The 14,693-nt window shown below is 43.9% G+C and overlaps 1 protein-coding gene across 1 annotated transcript; it reads right to left on the reverse strand.

Moving 5' to 3' along the window:
- Positions 1-9,433: 9,433 nt before the first annotated feature.
- Positions 9,434-13,524, reverse strand: PPP1R3C (protein phosphatase 1 regulatory subunit 3C). The gene is made up of 2 exons (XM_084210074.1): positions 13,447-13,524; positions 9,434-11,960 (listed from the first exon to the last, which is right to left on the reverse strand). Exon 2 carries the CDS (start codon positions 11,957-11,959, stop codon positions 11,015-11,017), a length of 945 nt encoding a protein of 314 aa, XP_084066200.1. The 5' UTR covers position 11,960; positions 13,447-13,524; the 3' UTR covers positions 9,434-11,014.
- Positions 13,525-14,693: the final 1,169 nt, after the last annotated feature.

The raw sequence follows: 14,693 nt of genomic DNA on the forward strand, positions 1-14,693 counted from the left end.
ACTTGGCCTTCACACAGTCTCTTCTGTTGACATTAAACACCGAGTACTTACAGTTCTGACATGTGTTCAAAATACTGCCAGTCTTAAGGAGAATATTTGGAGAATATATTAAATAAGCAAATAATAAAACGTGGTTTTGTAAAATTAGAGCATCCATAAAATACACTGTCTTTATTAGCATTTGCAAATGCTGTTCAGGGTATTATACATATTTAGGAGATAAGGAAAGATAATCTTGCCTTGGCCTTATAAAGCACTGCAAGGACAGCATGTCATTGCTGCAAAATACTTATAGGAAAAATATGCTAAGCGCTGTATTTCTTAAGCCACAAACTAGGAGTTTCTTGTTCTTGTGTTGATCCTTTATTGATTTGTCTTGTACAAATTCTCATGCAATTCCTAGGCTCTGGTTGGAAGGGGAGACCAGAAAGGAAGACACCACACCCAGGGTTAGAGTGCTGGCAGGGCTGGGGAGGAACCTGCAGACTTACACGTCCCACAGAGCAGCCTGCTCTGTGCAGCCCAGTCCAGTGAGGGCTCACCCTCAGCCTCATAAAGAGCTATTCCCAGCCATACAGTGTTAAAAAAAATAGAAATAGTTACATTTTGGCAGAAATTACTTTGACTTTGGTTTACACAGCTAATTACTGTATTTATAACAAAAATTAACTAAGCCAATCACACAATTAACTGCTGGTTCCTTTTATAATATTGGTATGCAGTGCTGTTTTGCTCTTGTTTTAATGAATGTGGCAACGTAATCCCATGGTGGATTCATTATAAAAATCCAATCATTTTTGATCAGACAGTAGATTTTGACTCTGCAGTTAGACTGACATCAGTATGGCACATCTCTGTGATACCTGATCAGCTGTCCACTTCCATCTCCTTCAAAGCAACCAATAAGCCAGAAACACATGAGAACTGGCAGTGATTAAAAGGGCAGAACAACTGGAGAATAAGGTTTAATTGCTAGTGCCTCCATTGTGCCAGAATAATACTGTGTGCTCTGACTCATCAGACTCAAATGACTTCCAGCTCCAGGGCTGTGTTTTGTGGGAACGTTTGACACGGAGAACAAATGGGAAATTGCTCACAGCACTTAGGCGCTATCCCTGCCCTGCCATGGTGCTTCGATTGGCAGTCTAAGTATAATGGGATAGCAAATTTCACACTGCTGCAGAAAGCCTTTAGGATGGCTGTCTGTTACACAATGATCTATGACTGTGAAGCCCTCAACCTGAGGACTCAGGTGTGGTGATTTCCAGAGCAATACTGCCAATAATGTGTTCCGCTGAATCACCTCCGACTCCTTCTCCGCTGCCTTTCCTACAGATGAAGTGTAATTACTGCTGACTCACTCTAGCACACACAGCCTGTGAATTTCAGGCAGGGCAGGAGGTGAGAATAGATCCACAGCAAGTTTGGGAGTCGAGGGTGTATGACAGGAAAAACTGCAGGAAGCCCAAGAACAGGGGCAAGCACAATAGAATTATTGTGTCACCTGACCTACAGAACTGAGAGCTATCCAAGAAAAATCTTAACTGTTTACTGCATGTTCAGAATAGAGTTGGAAATTCAGCTGGATACTGAAAAATAGCTCCTTCTACTTCAGAAGGAATCTTTGCACCAAGAATATATTTTTAAATTGTGTTTTAAATATTCAGGCCTGCAGAAACAGGTGAAATGGTTTAGATCAGCCACACCTCCATCTTCTACTCCACTCCTTGCTAAACAAAATCCACGTTTGATTTGTAGCTCCGGCCTTGCTGAATGAAGGAGTAGAAGGCCTTTGAAAGAAGTGAGAGATAAAAATACATGTATTTCTCAGTTTTGTTTCCAAATCAGTGAAATTAGCAGGAGGCTCTCGGCACTCATCTCCCCTTCACTGGTCCATCTGTCAAATGTAGGAGTAAAATAGGTGTCTAAGAGGAAGCAGATGCTGGCAGTACAGCTATTTTAGCATCTCCTTAGAGCAGAGGAATATTTCCTCTAGAAGCACTGAGCTGCAACCCAGCCCTCAGTTGCTGAGCCTTCCCCTTCCCCCTGTGTCTGGAGCTGACTTGGCTCTGCTTGGCAGCCAGCGTGGGAAGTGAGGAGCTATGGCCGGATGGTGGAAAACATCCAGGGACTTCAGTCCACGAGCTGTCCTTCTTCACTTTTGTGCTTCTTGCCAGTTTGAGAGGCAGTCACACATATCCCAATTTTACTGAAGGCCAGAGGCACTTAATTTGCACCATTATGCCAAGGAAAATCCGAACTGTCCAAGAAATCATGTGGGCTCATGGTGTTGAAAAGGAATGCCCTTTGGAGAACAAAAGGTGCTTGAACATAAGGAGCCAAAGTCACTTCCAGCAGGACTGGCATGAGTTTCAGAGGAACTGCCCTACTGACACTTCTCCCTCACCAGGGTAGTCACAAACCCAGCAAATTCATAGTAACATGAAAGGTTATTTGCAGGGGGCCAGAACTTCAGCTGAGAAAGAACACATCCCAAAGCACTGGGCGCTGTCTCTAGAAAGGCACACAAATAAACCCCTATGTAAATTTACTTCAGGAGATGCTTTCTGTTCTCACAAACTTGTGACTCAGACCAGGAAAGGCAGAAAATTGCTCTGACAAAAATTGAAACCATAGATGAAAGAAACCCACCACTGTCCCAAGATTATTTTAAAGCTGTGGCAAATAAGCCTCTGGCACCTAAGTCTCAAGCTATGTACCTGTGAATGACACTGCTCTATTTACCAAAAGAACAGTATAAAAATAGAGTTAAAATACTAGGAATTTATTCTAGTTTCTAGTCATGCAAGGGTGGTGTGGTAACCCTGTTTTCTGAGAAAATACTTCAAAAATGTAATGAGAAACTTTTTTGTAAGTACTGATTTAATAGTTATGCCTTCAGGGTTTAAAAAATATTCTGTAAACAAGACAAATTGGAAAATAGGTAGAATGATGTCTGGAAACTATCTGTAGGCCACTTCAAAAAGCAAACACTAGAACTGTTAATAATGTTCCACTGAAAGTGGAAAAAACACTCTTCTTATTCTCTTTGTTGTTTTAATTAAAGATTTTTAGTTCTGTACATCCAGTGAAAATCGTGGGGTTTTACTCTTCCCTCAAACCACTTGATCGCTAACTGCAGATATGAGAAAAGCTGCAGCACAATCCTTTCCCTGGCCTACAGACAAAACCACTCTTCTCTTGTCTCCTGAAATAACACTTCAACAGATCCCCATGCCAGCCATGAACATTTGATAGGGCTTTTCTCCATGACTTCCCTCTCCTCCAGTTGCTCCTGTAGCTCCACAGGGATTTCTGCCCCCCCGGGCTGCCTGCAATGGGCTTCTTCTCACCACTCTGCTCACACTGCAGCTGTGTCCCTTGGGCCCTTCTGGCTTTATGTGCAGGTCAAGGGCCATTTTCTCTGTTGCTAATCTAAAAACAGAAGGCAGTAAATACGCTTTACATTTTTAATTCTGCACGTCAGCAATGCCAGGCATTAAATCTCAGAGCTGAGAAATCTTTGAAAAGGCTCCCAAGAGGAATAAGCAAACACCAGAGAGGCTAATATAATCCATATGGAAGGAAGGGGGGCCTTTATTTTGCATTTGGAATTCACTCTGCTCTTGCTGCCCTAACAAGATAATTAACTCTAAATATATGTCTAATATATTGCCTAATTATTCCTTGTAAAGGCAGTGCAATCGTTCACCAGTGGCTGAAGAAGGCATTAGTACACACCTCTGAACCATAGGTCCTAAGGGGTAAAATTTTCCTTCTCTAAGGAGCTTTTAGTCCAGGAAAGGTGACTGACTATACAAAATGACTTCACAGACTTCTCTTTTTGACTCTGTGACAGAATCACCTCTCTTTGATTCTGTCATTCTTCATCACTGCCATGCTGACAGAAAGTAACTCTTTCCCACACTACCACAAGAGAGAAGAAAGACTACAGGGTGACTGACTTCACAGCCACCATGACCCTGCCCTGGGCATTCTCCTGGAGCTGGTAGGAGTAAAGATGGGAGTTCTAATAAATAGCTAGCAGGATGTGATCTCAGAAACACTTTTCATCCCTCTTTTTTTTCCCCCCTTCTGAAAAATGACTGAAACGTGATCGGAGAAATCCAGCACAACCTTCTCTGTCAGTCAGCTGCTTGAGGCTGTAGCATTTGCTTTTCCTGGGTCAAAACAAAATAAATAGTACACAGTACAATGCATGAGTAGCTACATGACACCTTAAATTGCACATGCCCAGGATGTACACCTGTAGCATTTGTATGACATTTTATATTTGAGGTAGCATATTTTTTTCACTGTATAGAATAAAATGCAATGTTATTTATGTTACTGATCTTGAGAATAATAATACAATAATTGACATTTTCAGTTCACCAAAATAAAAAATACTGGGTTTTTTTCTAATTACTAGGTAAAATGAATATTGGAGTTGAATTCTTCAGTATTCAGCTGCTCATGGATTTTGCAATAGAGGAGCAGACTCTTATCATGTAATGTAGTGCCTGATTGCTCTCTTGCAGATGAGTAGAGATGCTCAAGTACCACAGCTCTTACTCCAGCAGGGTATGCACTGCATTCAGCACAGCCCCAGCTGCTTTCTGTTGGTGACTTGACTTCACCATGATTCAATGCACAAAGTTGGGCAACTGATCCCAGTACACCTAGGATGCAGAGACAGGGGCCTGTGAAACACTCCTTTTGGTTTTCTTCAGCATGATAAAAGTTTGATTTGGAGGAAGAGGAATGTAATTCTGTTATTTAGCAAATAACTACAAGGTGTGCCATACAAGCAGCACCTGTTTTGCCCATTTTCCCAGGTGCTGCCAATGCAGCACTCACCCACCACCCCCAGGATGACATCAAGCTTGCAGGAAATTTCCTTCAGCGATAGCAGCTATGCCTAAAGGATCATTTCCATCTCCTGCCACTGGAAGTGGCTCTTGGTTCCTGTCCTTTGGAGCTATGACTGATCCTAACCCCACCTATCTCAGTTGCTGGGGTCACTTTTGCACCAGCAGACAATTCCTTTGCACTGGGATTAAATCCTGCCTGGTGTCCTTCCTGAACAAAAATCATGACAGACCTCCGAAAGTGGAATTTTCCAGAAATTCAGACAACCATGGTCTTTCAGAAGATTACAGCAGTAAGAAAAGGAGGATTTTACAGCCTGATAAAAAGGTAAAGAAACTCTAGGGCTGGGGAGTGTGGTTTGGAAGTTAATTTTTCCTGACTTCCCAATGCAGAGCAAAGGGAAATGCTTTTGGTGGCGCAGCTGCTGAGGTGATAGTTGCAGACACAGAGACCATGGGCTGGTTTGGACTATGGAAGAATGTGAGTGTTCCAAGAAAATAAAAAAGTGGAGCAAAAAATATTATGAGGTCTTCCATTACTTGTCTTTACTAGATGGAGAGTTTGAAGGGTATCAATATCTGACATATGACTGTGTCACCTGAACACAAAAATCACCTTTAACTCTCCCCATCCAGCTCTGCAGGCCCTGTGGGTTTCTGTGCTGTATCAGTGTGTGACCTGAGTTTCTGATGGGTAGAAGAGGGGTGGCTGCTAATGGTTGTGGCTGAGCTCTGAGTTTATGGACAGGTCTATTTCCTGGGGTCAGTGGATCTGCTGTGGTGCTCCAAGCCAAATCAAAGATGTCTGTGCTGTGCCATAACATTCTTGGTGCCTCACCTGATAGACCTGTAGTGTGTAATTAGCTTTAAACTAAGAACAAGAACTGGGAGTTTGGTTTTTCACTTTGTTGGTGTGGGTTTGTATTTGAGGGTTGCTATATCTCTATAAATGCCATTCACTTTTAGGCCTAAGTAAGGCTGGATGCTTTGAGAATTTATGTGTCTCCTGGTTCAATATTGATTTAGCTCCAGGCAAGGAAAAGTGGAGGGGATTTGTGAGTGGGAAGGCAGGAGAAAAAGACGAAGCTTTGTGAAGAAAAGCACTTAAAAAAAAATAGAAACAAACAAAACCAAAAGAACACACACAAGAAAACCCTCACCCTGACCTTCTGCTGATTTCAGGTAATGATGGTTGCTGCATACTCTGAATTTGTCTGTTAAAATGTTGTTTTGTCACAGGGATTATCAATAAGAAACATTTTTTGAAAAATAAAATATTGAGATAGTTGCTTTTGGTATAACAATTTCATAGATTTGACTTCATGGTTAACTACTGCTGTGTGTGTGATTCAGGAATGAGGGAACTATTTAGGGCTGGAGTTTTGCTGTGTGGAGGTTTTTGTTTTGTTTTCCCATTTTTGCAAGCAAGGGGAATTGCCCTTTCACTCTAATTGCCACCAAGTCTGTAGCAACAGCCAGTTCCATGTTGTTCCTGAAAGTAAGGATTGAAGCATATAAAACATTACAAGGGCCTGAAATATGAGAGATAGCAGATGTTTTTCCCCAATAACACCTTTGAGGCAAATACTTTTATTTAATTCTTCCCCATTTATTTCTGTTTACAATATAGTAAATTGCAGACCAATCTCTTTGTGTGGCACCCTTGTGATATAGGGAGGAGGGACAGGAAAAAGACTAACGGTTTTAATGGAGGAAATGCCATTAGAATCATGGTCAGGATACCAGTTAGGATAAATGGTCAGTGAGTGCATCAGTGATTCAATCTGCCCAGCTGGCATGATCTCCACAGACAGCTCTCGAGCACTGCAGTGAGCTGTACATTCCCCAGGCCTTGCTGAATGAGATAGATGAAGCCAGCTGAGCAATGAAAAATGGGTACTGAGCTGTGCTGAGTCTTCACTGGTGAGGTTGAAGACCACACCATGAGGCTTTTGCCAGACTAGTCAAGAGTGATATTTCTGCTTTAAGGAAAACACAAAGCTGTAACAGGTTCTTCCCAAACAAGGATAGAAAGTCAAAATGTTGATTTTAATGAAATGAAGTTTTACATAGCCAGAGAAGGGATGTGGTGAGAGGGGGGAGAGCTGTTCTTTACTCTCAAGCCATTACAGGCTATCGTAAAAAGAAAGAAATAGATGTTTTTTCTTGCCTATGCAGAATAAAACAAGAAGCTAAGAGCTTTGTTTTAATCAGGCTAGAACCTGAGGAGACTCTTAAAATGAGGAAAGAATATTTGGAAGCCACCACCACTGAAGGGCTGTAAGAATGGGTGAAGGGAGTACCAGCCAGGACAAGCTGAAGTACAGGTGGTTCTTGAAACAGGAGCAGAGACCTCTCAAGAGGATTAAGCACATTCTTACTTTCCTTTATTTTTAGCCTCACAGAATTATTTTATTCTTGATTACATTTCATTTTAAACTTCAGAAGTGTCTGAGAGAGATGGGAGTTGTTGCTTTAAGCATATTTAGCACTGTAAAGTCTACCACATTACCATTAATATACCAGATTTACCATATAAATTGTGGTGATTTGCTTAGCTATATTTGACTACAGAAAAAGACATTCACTAATTGCCCATGAAAATTCTAATTATGTTCTCAGGAAATGTTCAGACACTGATCTTCCAGGGTGATAGATCTTTGTTAATATAAAACACCAGCAAAATTTAATTTAATTTTGCATGGCAAAATTAGATCTATCTTCTCAAAAGTGAGCACAGCTATTAGGAACCCAACTTAAAACACTTGTGTTTAAAGAATAAAGTCTGTAAGCACTGTGCCACCCATAGACTATAACTGAAAGTCAGACACTGCAAAGGTATAGGAGTGAATCCAGTTACTCACTGCTGTCACATTAGTGGTGGAAATACAGACCTACAGTGCAGCTGAAAAAGTGACTTCCTAAGAGAATGAGACAACGCCACAGGTTACAAGCTTTTTTTTTCAAGGACTACATCTGCTTTACACCTTCAGGTTTTGGAACTGAAAAGGCAGCATCTAAGATGCTAGACAATTTTCCAATGGTGATGGTTTTTTGAGTGATAAAAAGATTTGGAAGCCTAGTATTTTTCTCAGTTAATATACCTGAGTGTTGCTAATACTTTTCTCCAGGAGCCTGTTACCTTTCTGATGGATGCAAGCTTTAGCGTGAAACATGAGCTGTTTTAAAAGAGGAAAGAATGAAACTGTGTTGCTTTGGTAGGGAGTGGAGAAAGGGCAAAGGATTTCTCCTTTCAGCTGAGGGAGGGCTTTGAAGCTGCTGAGCAAGGCTGCCGTACCACATTGCCTCTCTGCTGGGCAAGTAGGACCTTGCAAGGCATCTTTGCAAAGCAGCTGGCTTAAAGCCAAGGCTTGGTCAAAGGAATCTGTCTTCTGGTATTTTTAAGTGATTTATGTCTCAGTCAGGAGCAGGGCAGTTGGGCTGGCTGGAGGATAAATGCTTCTTTTCCTGATGCTAGAGGGCTTCTGCTTCACCCCGGAGCTTTGTGGTAGTTGAAGCCAAATTTCACATTGTGGCAGAGCAGCCTTCAAGTCACTTAGTTTTTTAGTTCCTTTTTTTTTCCTAGAGCAGGGTGGTCCAGTACATAAGAGCTCCTGCCCACTAAGACCCAGTGTACTTAGTAACTGAGTTTGAGATTGGTAGGTGGGCTCTGTGTCCAGCCATGTGGAAGCACTAAATTAATTCCTTAGGTCAGCCATTTGCTGTTAGCTTCATGTCTTCTGCCTTTTGGGAATTGCTTTTTCACAATTAAAGCTAGGTTTCTTGCTGGAAACCCTCGACTTTGTGTGCAGCAGACAGAACTAAACTGCATCTCGTCAGTGAGCTGACGTACTAAGAAATCCTCTGTCCAGCTGCCCACGGCCATGGAGGAAGTAGGGATGCCCTCTGCCCCCAGCCCAGGGCACGAGGGCCCTTGGAAACCACCCTCACCCTCCTCTGCATTCTCAGTGCCCGTGAGGCCACGCTGCAGCCTCAGCAGGGCATGGCTGCCTCACAGCAGACACTTTATTTCACAGCGAGTCCTTTGGGACTGGTGGCAGCTCCGTGAATTCCTGGGTACCACCTCCCACTGCCCCGGACAGCAGCAGAGCTGAGGAGGCAGCACAGCTAGCCGAGTTCAGGTGAAACCAAGCCAGCAAACATTAAGTGCTGCTCTGCAGATTCACCCATCCACACATCACATATGCTCTAGCTCAGCAGGTCAGTCTGGCCCCCAGACTGTGATGCGCTCCTGCCAGACTTGCCCACAGCACAGCAAGATCCTTGACTAAATCTGTCAAACGAAAATACTCCAGGTAAATTTAGAGAGATGCAGTGTTTCTTAAAATGATACAACTTGCAAGGTGAATACTCTCATTTAGTGAAGAGGTTGGATTTCATTTTCAGGGTGGTGCCAGTTTCTGATCTGAGATGCCATACCACAGCCAGCTTTAGCAGATCCCATGGCACAGAACAAACTGGTTGTACCTTGTATCACAGCTAAGTTTGTTTTACAGAAGCTGAGAAAATAGATAGATTAAGCTGACACAGTGAGAACCAGATGTATCAAAATAAAATTTATTCTTAAAATTACTAGTTTACACACAACAGCAAAGGTTACATAAGGAAAAGTGCAATTAGTGGAGGAGGCTTATTTCACCTTAGTACTTAACATCTCGCTGCACTGCAAGTAGCTTCACACTCAGGCTATTATACTTCTTAGCCGTGGACAAAAATGTGATTTATGTTTTGATGTTAACACCATTTCTGTATAGCTAAAAGGTGTGCCAGCATTCACACCTGCTGAGCATGTACTGGACAATTTCTCACACAAGTCTTGCATGAAACCCAGATAACATATTAAGTTTGACAGCTCAGAAAGCTAAATTATAAGCATACAGATACAAAATATATATTAGTTTACTAAAGTCTAAAAACAAATAAACTTATAAAAATGAGGTAAACCAGAACAGTTTTCTATGTGCAAGCCTATGTTCAGTCTTGGAAAAACAACTCTGCTCTTTTAAAGAAATTAGCTCTCACAAAGTGCAGCTCATTCACTGTCTTCAATATGAAGGACCTTGCCTCTGTTACTTGTGAAAAGTCATGGCTAATGTTGCAATTAAGAGCAAGATACTCAACCATCAGATGCTCTAAGATTAGATCTGGTGATCAGTGGAATCACCTAAGGACGCTATAGAGTAGGAAATTCACAAATCACTTTGTTTTGTTGCCTAACCCTATTTTTGTCATATTAGGGTGGCTTTAAAATTTTTTCAAAGGCACATTATTCTTTTAACATTGAAAGGCAACCATCTGCCTGCTAAATAAGTAGGATGGTGAAGTCAAGGTTACATTTGTTATCAAATGCAAGGCTTCACAAAGACAGTAAGGACAGAGATGACTTCTTAAAGCAGTGGTCACTTCTACTATTCACTTTGCATCATTTTCTTTAGTCTTCTTTTTATCCCATAGATCTTTCTCTGAGATTAAGAAAAACAGCTTTGGAAAGAAGTAATCAGAACATTGCACATCTCCACGTTATGTAGCACATCCTACCTCTTCCCCATTTCCCACTTGTCCATTATCCTCTCCAAGTTTCTTAACATGTATATTGAAGCCACAAATCTTTGCCATGCACCCCTACCTGCCTTTGCCACAAGCACACAGAGGATCACAGCAAGCCTCCTGACAGCATCCACTGCACTCCTGAGAGGTGCAAAATGAGTTGTGACATTCTGTTTCCACCCCTGTGCACACACATACTCGCACACAGTTACCACAGCTTGCTGAGACACCATACTTCCATACTACTTCACAAGTCTCTCTCCTAGTGACCCAGGAGAGCTGACAGCAGGAAGAAAGCAGCACATACTTGAGATACAGGCAAGCTACTCCTATAGTATGTAGCATACACATGATTTGCACCTTGGTTTTCTTTCCTTCCAAGGATAAAGTTTGGCTAAGAACTTCAGGAGCATAATATGGTTTAACAAGTCCCACAGTCTAATGAACTTGGATTTTTTCAGACAGCAAACAAAACCTGCCAGGTGGTTTCACCATGCCACATGTGAACCAGAAATCTAGCACTGTTCTGTTGCCAAATGGAAGGATTCTTCCCCAGTGTGGTGGTCCATACTGGATCACCAATATGGTAAAGAACTTTCAATCTGACCCAAGCTCTGCCACTGGGGAAACAGGCCACTGGACAACCTTGGACTGCCCAGCTGGTCAGGTTCTCTCTCTTGGCCTCTCCTTGAAGTCTGAAGATCTACATAGGCTTCCTTGGCAGATGGTATCCGAACTCCATTAGGCTTCCACTCTGCATGTACGATTTTGTAATTCTGCCCCTCATTATTGTCCCAGAAGGTATGTTCTCCACTTTGGTAAGAAATGCAAAACTCTATCTTCTCTTCAGAGGAAATGGCAGGAGGAAAATCAATGGCAAATGAGAAGGTATCATTTTCAAAATCACTGTAAACATTGTTCATGTACACACACTCAACATCTTTGTAGGTCTTCCATGTATCAAAAGTAATACGAACCTGAACCTTTTTTTCAAAGCTGACATTTTTTACTTTCACAGTGCCTGACAGGACCTTCTCTTGCAGGGTGCAGGTCTCCAGGCAGACCAGGTTTGTCTGCAGACGGTTCCTGAAGTCCAGGTAGTCAGCGGAGGGCTGAGGGAAACCCAGAATCAAGTTTTTCTCCTCATGGAGTTTTAAGTCAGATGTTATGTCCTCAATGCCTAAGAGGTCAAACTGCAGATCCCACACAGGGGGCTCCTGGAACTCGGAGAAGGTGTGGATCACCGTCAGGGACAGCCCCTTGGTGTCCGCAAACACAACGCGCTTCTTGGCTCGGGCCGGCGAGTGGTTCCAGTCGCTCTTCTCATCTTCTGAGTCACATTTCACATGAAGGCACGGCCTGAGAGGTTTGAGTCTGTTCACAAAGCTGTTTCTTTGGCAGTCCTCGAGGGGGCTGAGCAAGCTCTTCAGTGGTGGAGAATGGGCTATGCAAATTCGCATGGCCATATCCACAGGCATGCTGGAGCTGGGCAAGGGTCTTGGGTCCAAGATCTGTATCATTCTGAATGGAGAAGAAACACAGGATGTCATCATTTATTACATCAGATAAGAAGCTTCTCAAGAATGCATGTTTACTTCATCATTCTCTTCATTATTCACGGGCTCATCGCTGCACAGTTTTAAACAATGCAGCCTAAATCAAAACTGACAGTCCTACCTAAGGAACCAGGGTGAAACTAGTCAGTCATTTCTTGCCAATCCTAAACTTCTTCAATTCAAATCTACTGTCCTTTCTTTATCCAAACCTCTGAAAAACAGGTTTTAGTGAAAGCTAATTGAACATATTTTCTTGAAAATACAGAAAAGAACATTCTAGTAAAGAGTAAAACAGATCCAGTTAAAGTAGAAGTGCTCATCCACTTGAACTTCCCTCTTAGAGGCCCTGAGCGAGGTCTTAAAATTCCAACAAGCTGGATCAGCTGCTTCATCTCTGAGCACAGACAGCACTATATTAAGCAAGTTGCCTATCCCATCAGAGCATCAGATGGGATTCTACATATCTTTATGCAGAACCATCATTCTGTGGCTCTGAACAACTGTCAGTTGATCTTTTTAGGAACTTGTTTGGTTGAATAAAAACACTAAAGCACCTTTAGCAATATTTTTATGAGCTGTGAACCCAGGTCTAAGTAACAGGGCTCTTTGCACTGCTAATGTTAACTGCTGAGTGAAGAAGGGGAAAAAAGTGGGAGAAGAGAAGGAAGTACTATTTTTTCACCTCATTAGGCTTCAAGAATTGACTTTAAAACAACTTTTGATCCCGAAAGACTATGCTGAAAGTCTACTTTCAGTAAGAATGCTACAGGGTTTTTTGTAAAGAGTTACTCATAACCCTCCCTCTTAGATGATAGATATCAACATTACTGTGCAAGGCCATGGCCCATGCAATGCCAGACAGCTTGAATATTTCTAAAAAGGGGCTTCAACTGTAGCACATCCCTGCTGAGATGGATGCAGTCCTTGCAGAAAATGCAGAGTTTTGTTGAGTCACGGAAAGGCATTTGCTTTGTCACTTAAATAAATGGCTTTCTGCTTCCCAGAGTTCCCACTGGTATTCCAGAGCCCTGCCAAAACTAAAGCAGAAGCTGCAATGGCCTCTTCTTGCTTTTTTTTATTGTGGAGTATTTACCATAATAAGCAGTAGGAGGAGAGTACCCGAATCAAATTAATCAACCTTTGCTTTGCTTTATTAGGAATAGAACTAAGGCTTCAGAAATACTCTCTCTGCAACTTTGGTGACCCGAGCTTTTGCAGTATCAGGGAAAAAAAAAAAAGAAACAGAAAAAGGAAAAAAGCCCACGCAACACCGAAATAGCAAACAAGCGCCAAGCATGCAAACCCCACGCCACCATCGGAGCAGCTGCCGGGCGCTGGAGGGGCAGCGGGCGCTGCCGGCGCAGGGCGGGCGCTCGGGCAGCAGCGGGGGCAGCGCCCGGCGGGAGCCGCGGGCACGGCCGGGCGGGCAGCGGGGCCCGGGCGGCGCTTACCTGGTGCGCTGCAGTGCTGGGGCCGCCACCGCCGCTCGGGGCCGCGCCCGCCGCTCCGCCGCCTTTATGGGGCCGGGCGCGGCCCGCGGCCAAGGGGCGGCCCCGGCGGGGCCGTGCGGGGGCGCGGCCGCCGCTGCCGGCGGGGCCGCCGCGTGCCCGGGGGCTGCCGGCCGGACGCGCCCCCGGTGCCCCTTCCCTGTCCGTGCCCGGAGCTGCCCCTGCTCCCTCGTGCTCCGGGAGGGGCGGCAGCAGCTGCGGGCACGCAGGGTCCGGGCAGGGCTGGCTGTAGCACGCGGCCGTGCAGCAGGCACGGAGCGAACGGGGATCCTCTGTGCCCTGCGGTACCGGTACACGTGCCGCCGTGGGGCTGCTTCAAAGGACCTTGCCCCGCGGAACAAAACCCGTGTTAAATTGTAGACTTCTCTGCTACATTGGAACATGAGTTGTAAGGTAATGTTCCCAGGGCCAGAAATCCATCATCCTAGAATCTAACTGCCTTTGTCCTCAGTGAAAAAGTACTTTTGCACTTTTAATGTGAATGGTGCCGATAGCTTTTCACCTCGCACACCTGGTGATCTGTGCGCTGTCTGAGGATGACGGGCCCTGCTATAGGCCCCACATTTTATCCTCTGCCTTTTTCCAGAGGAGAGGGACAAGAAGTGCTGGAATGCAGCCCCCTCAGCATTAGCCATAGCAATACTGTGGCACTGCTGGTGTCCCACCTGCCAGGGGCCCCGTGGCAGACAAGCCCATGCAGAGGCTGTGGACAGCCGACATAGCAGCGTGCTGTCTTCTGCAGGCTGAGTAATCCTACTGAAGAAGGTCTTCAAAGACCATGTCCCAGTTGCTAACTTTCTTTCTGGGTCTTCTGTGGATCAACAGTTCCACTGCCACATTCTTGCTGCTCATCTGCTCTTTCCCAAGGGTGGTAGATGACTTGCAGTAACCTACAAGATGTGATAGGGAGTCTGTGAACTGTGATTTTCTGAGTTCATCATTTTACCAGTAGATGAGACCACATACAAATGAACAGCAGGAAGTCCTATGTTCTACATGAAGCAAAGGGGTCTTACAGTGATGAACAAACAGTAAAGGATTTTTCTGTTCATGATTTGTGAGCAAAAGAAGTTAAAAGCTCTACTGCTTACATGTGAGGATTTATTAGAAGACAGGGTGTGAGCATAGCAGATGATGACAAGGACACTTCTATCTTGGATTCAAGCTACATATAAGCAGAGGCAGCAAAC

The sequence above is a fragment of the Fringilla coelebs genome (genome assembly GCF_963513975.1).
Source record: "Fringilla coelebs genome assembly, chromosome: 8".
NCBI lineage: Eukaryota > Metazoa > Chordata > Aves > Passeriformes > Fringillidae > Fringilla > Fringilla coelebs.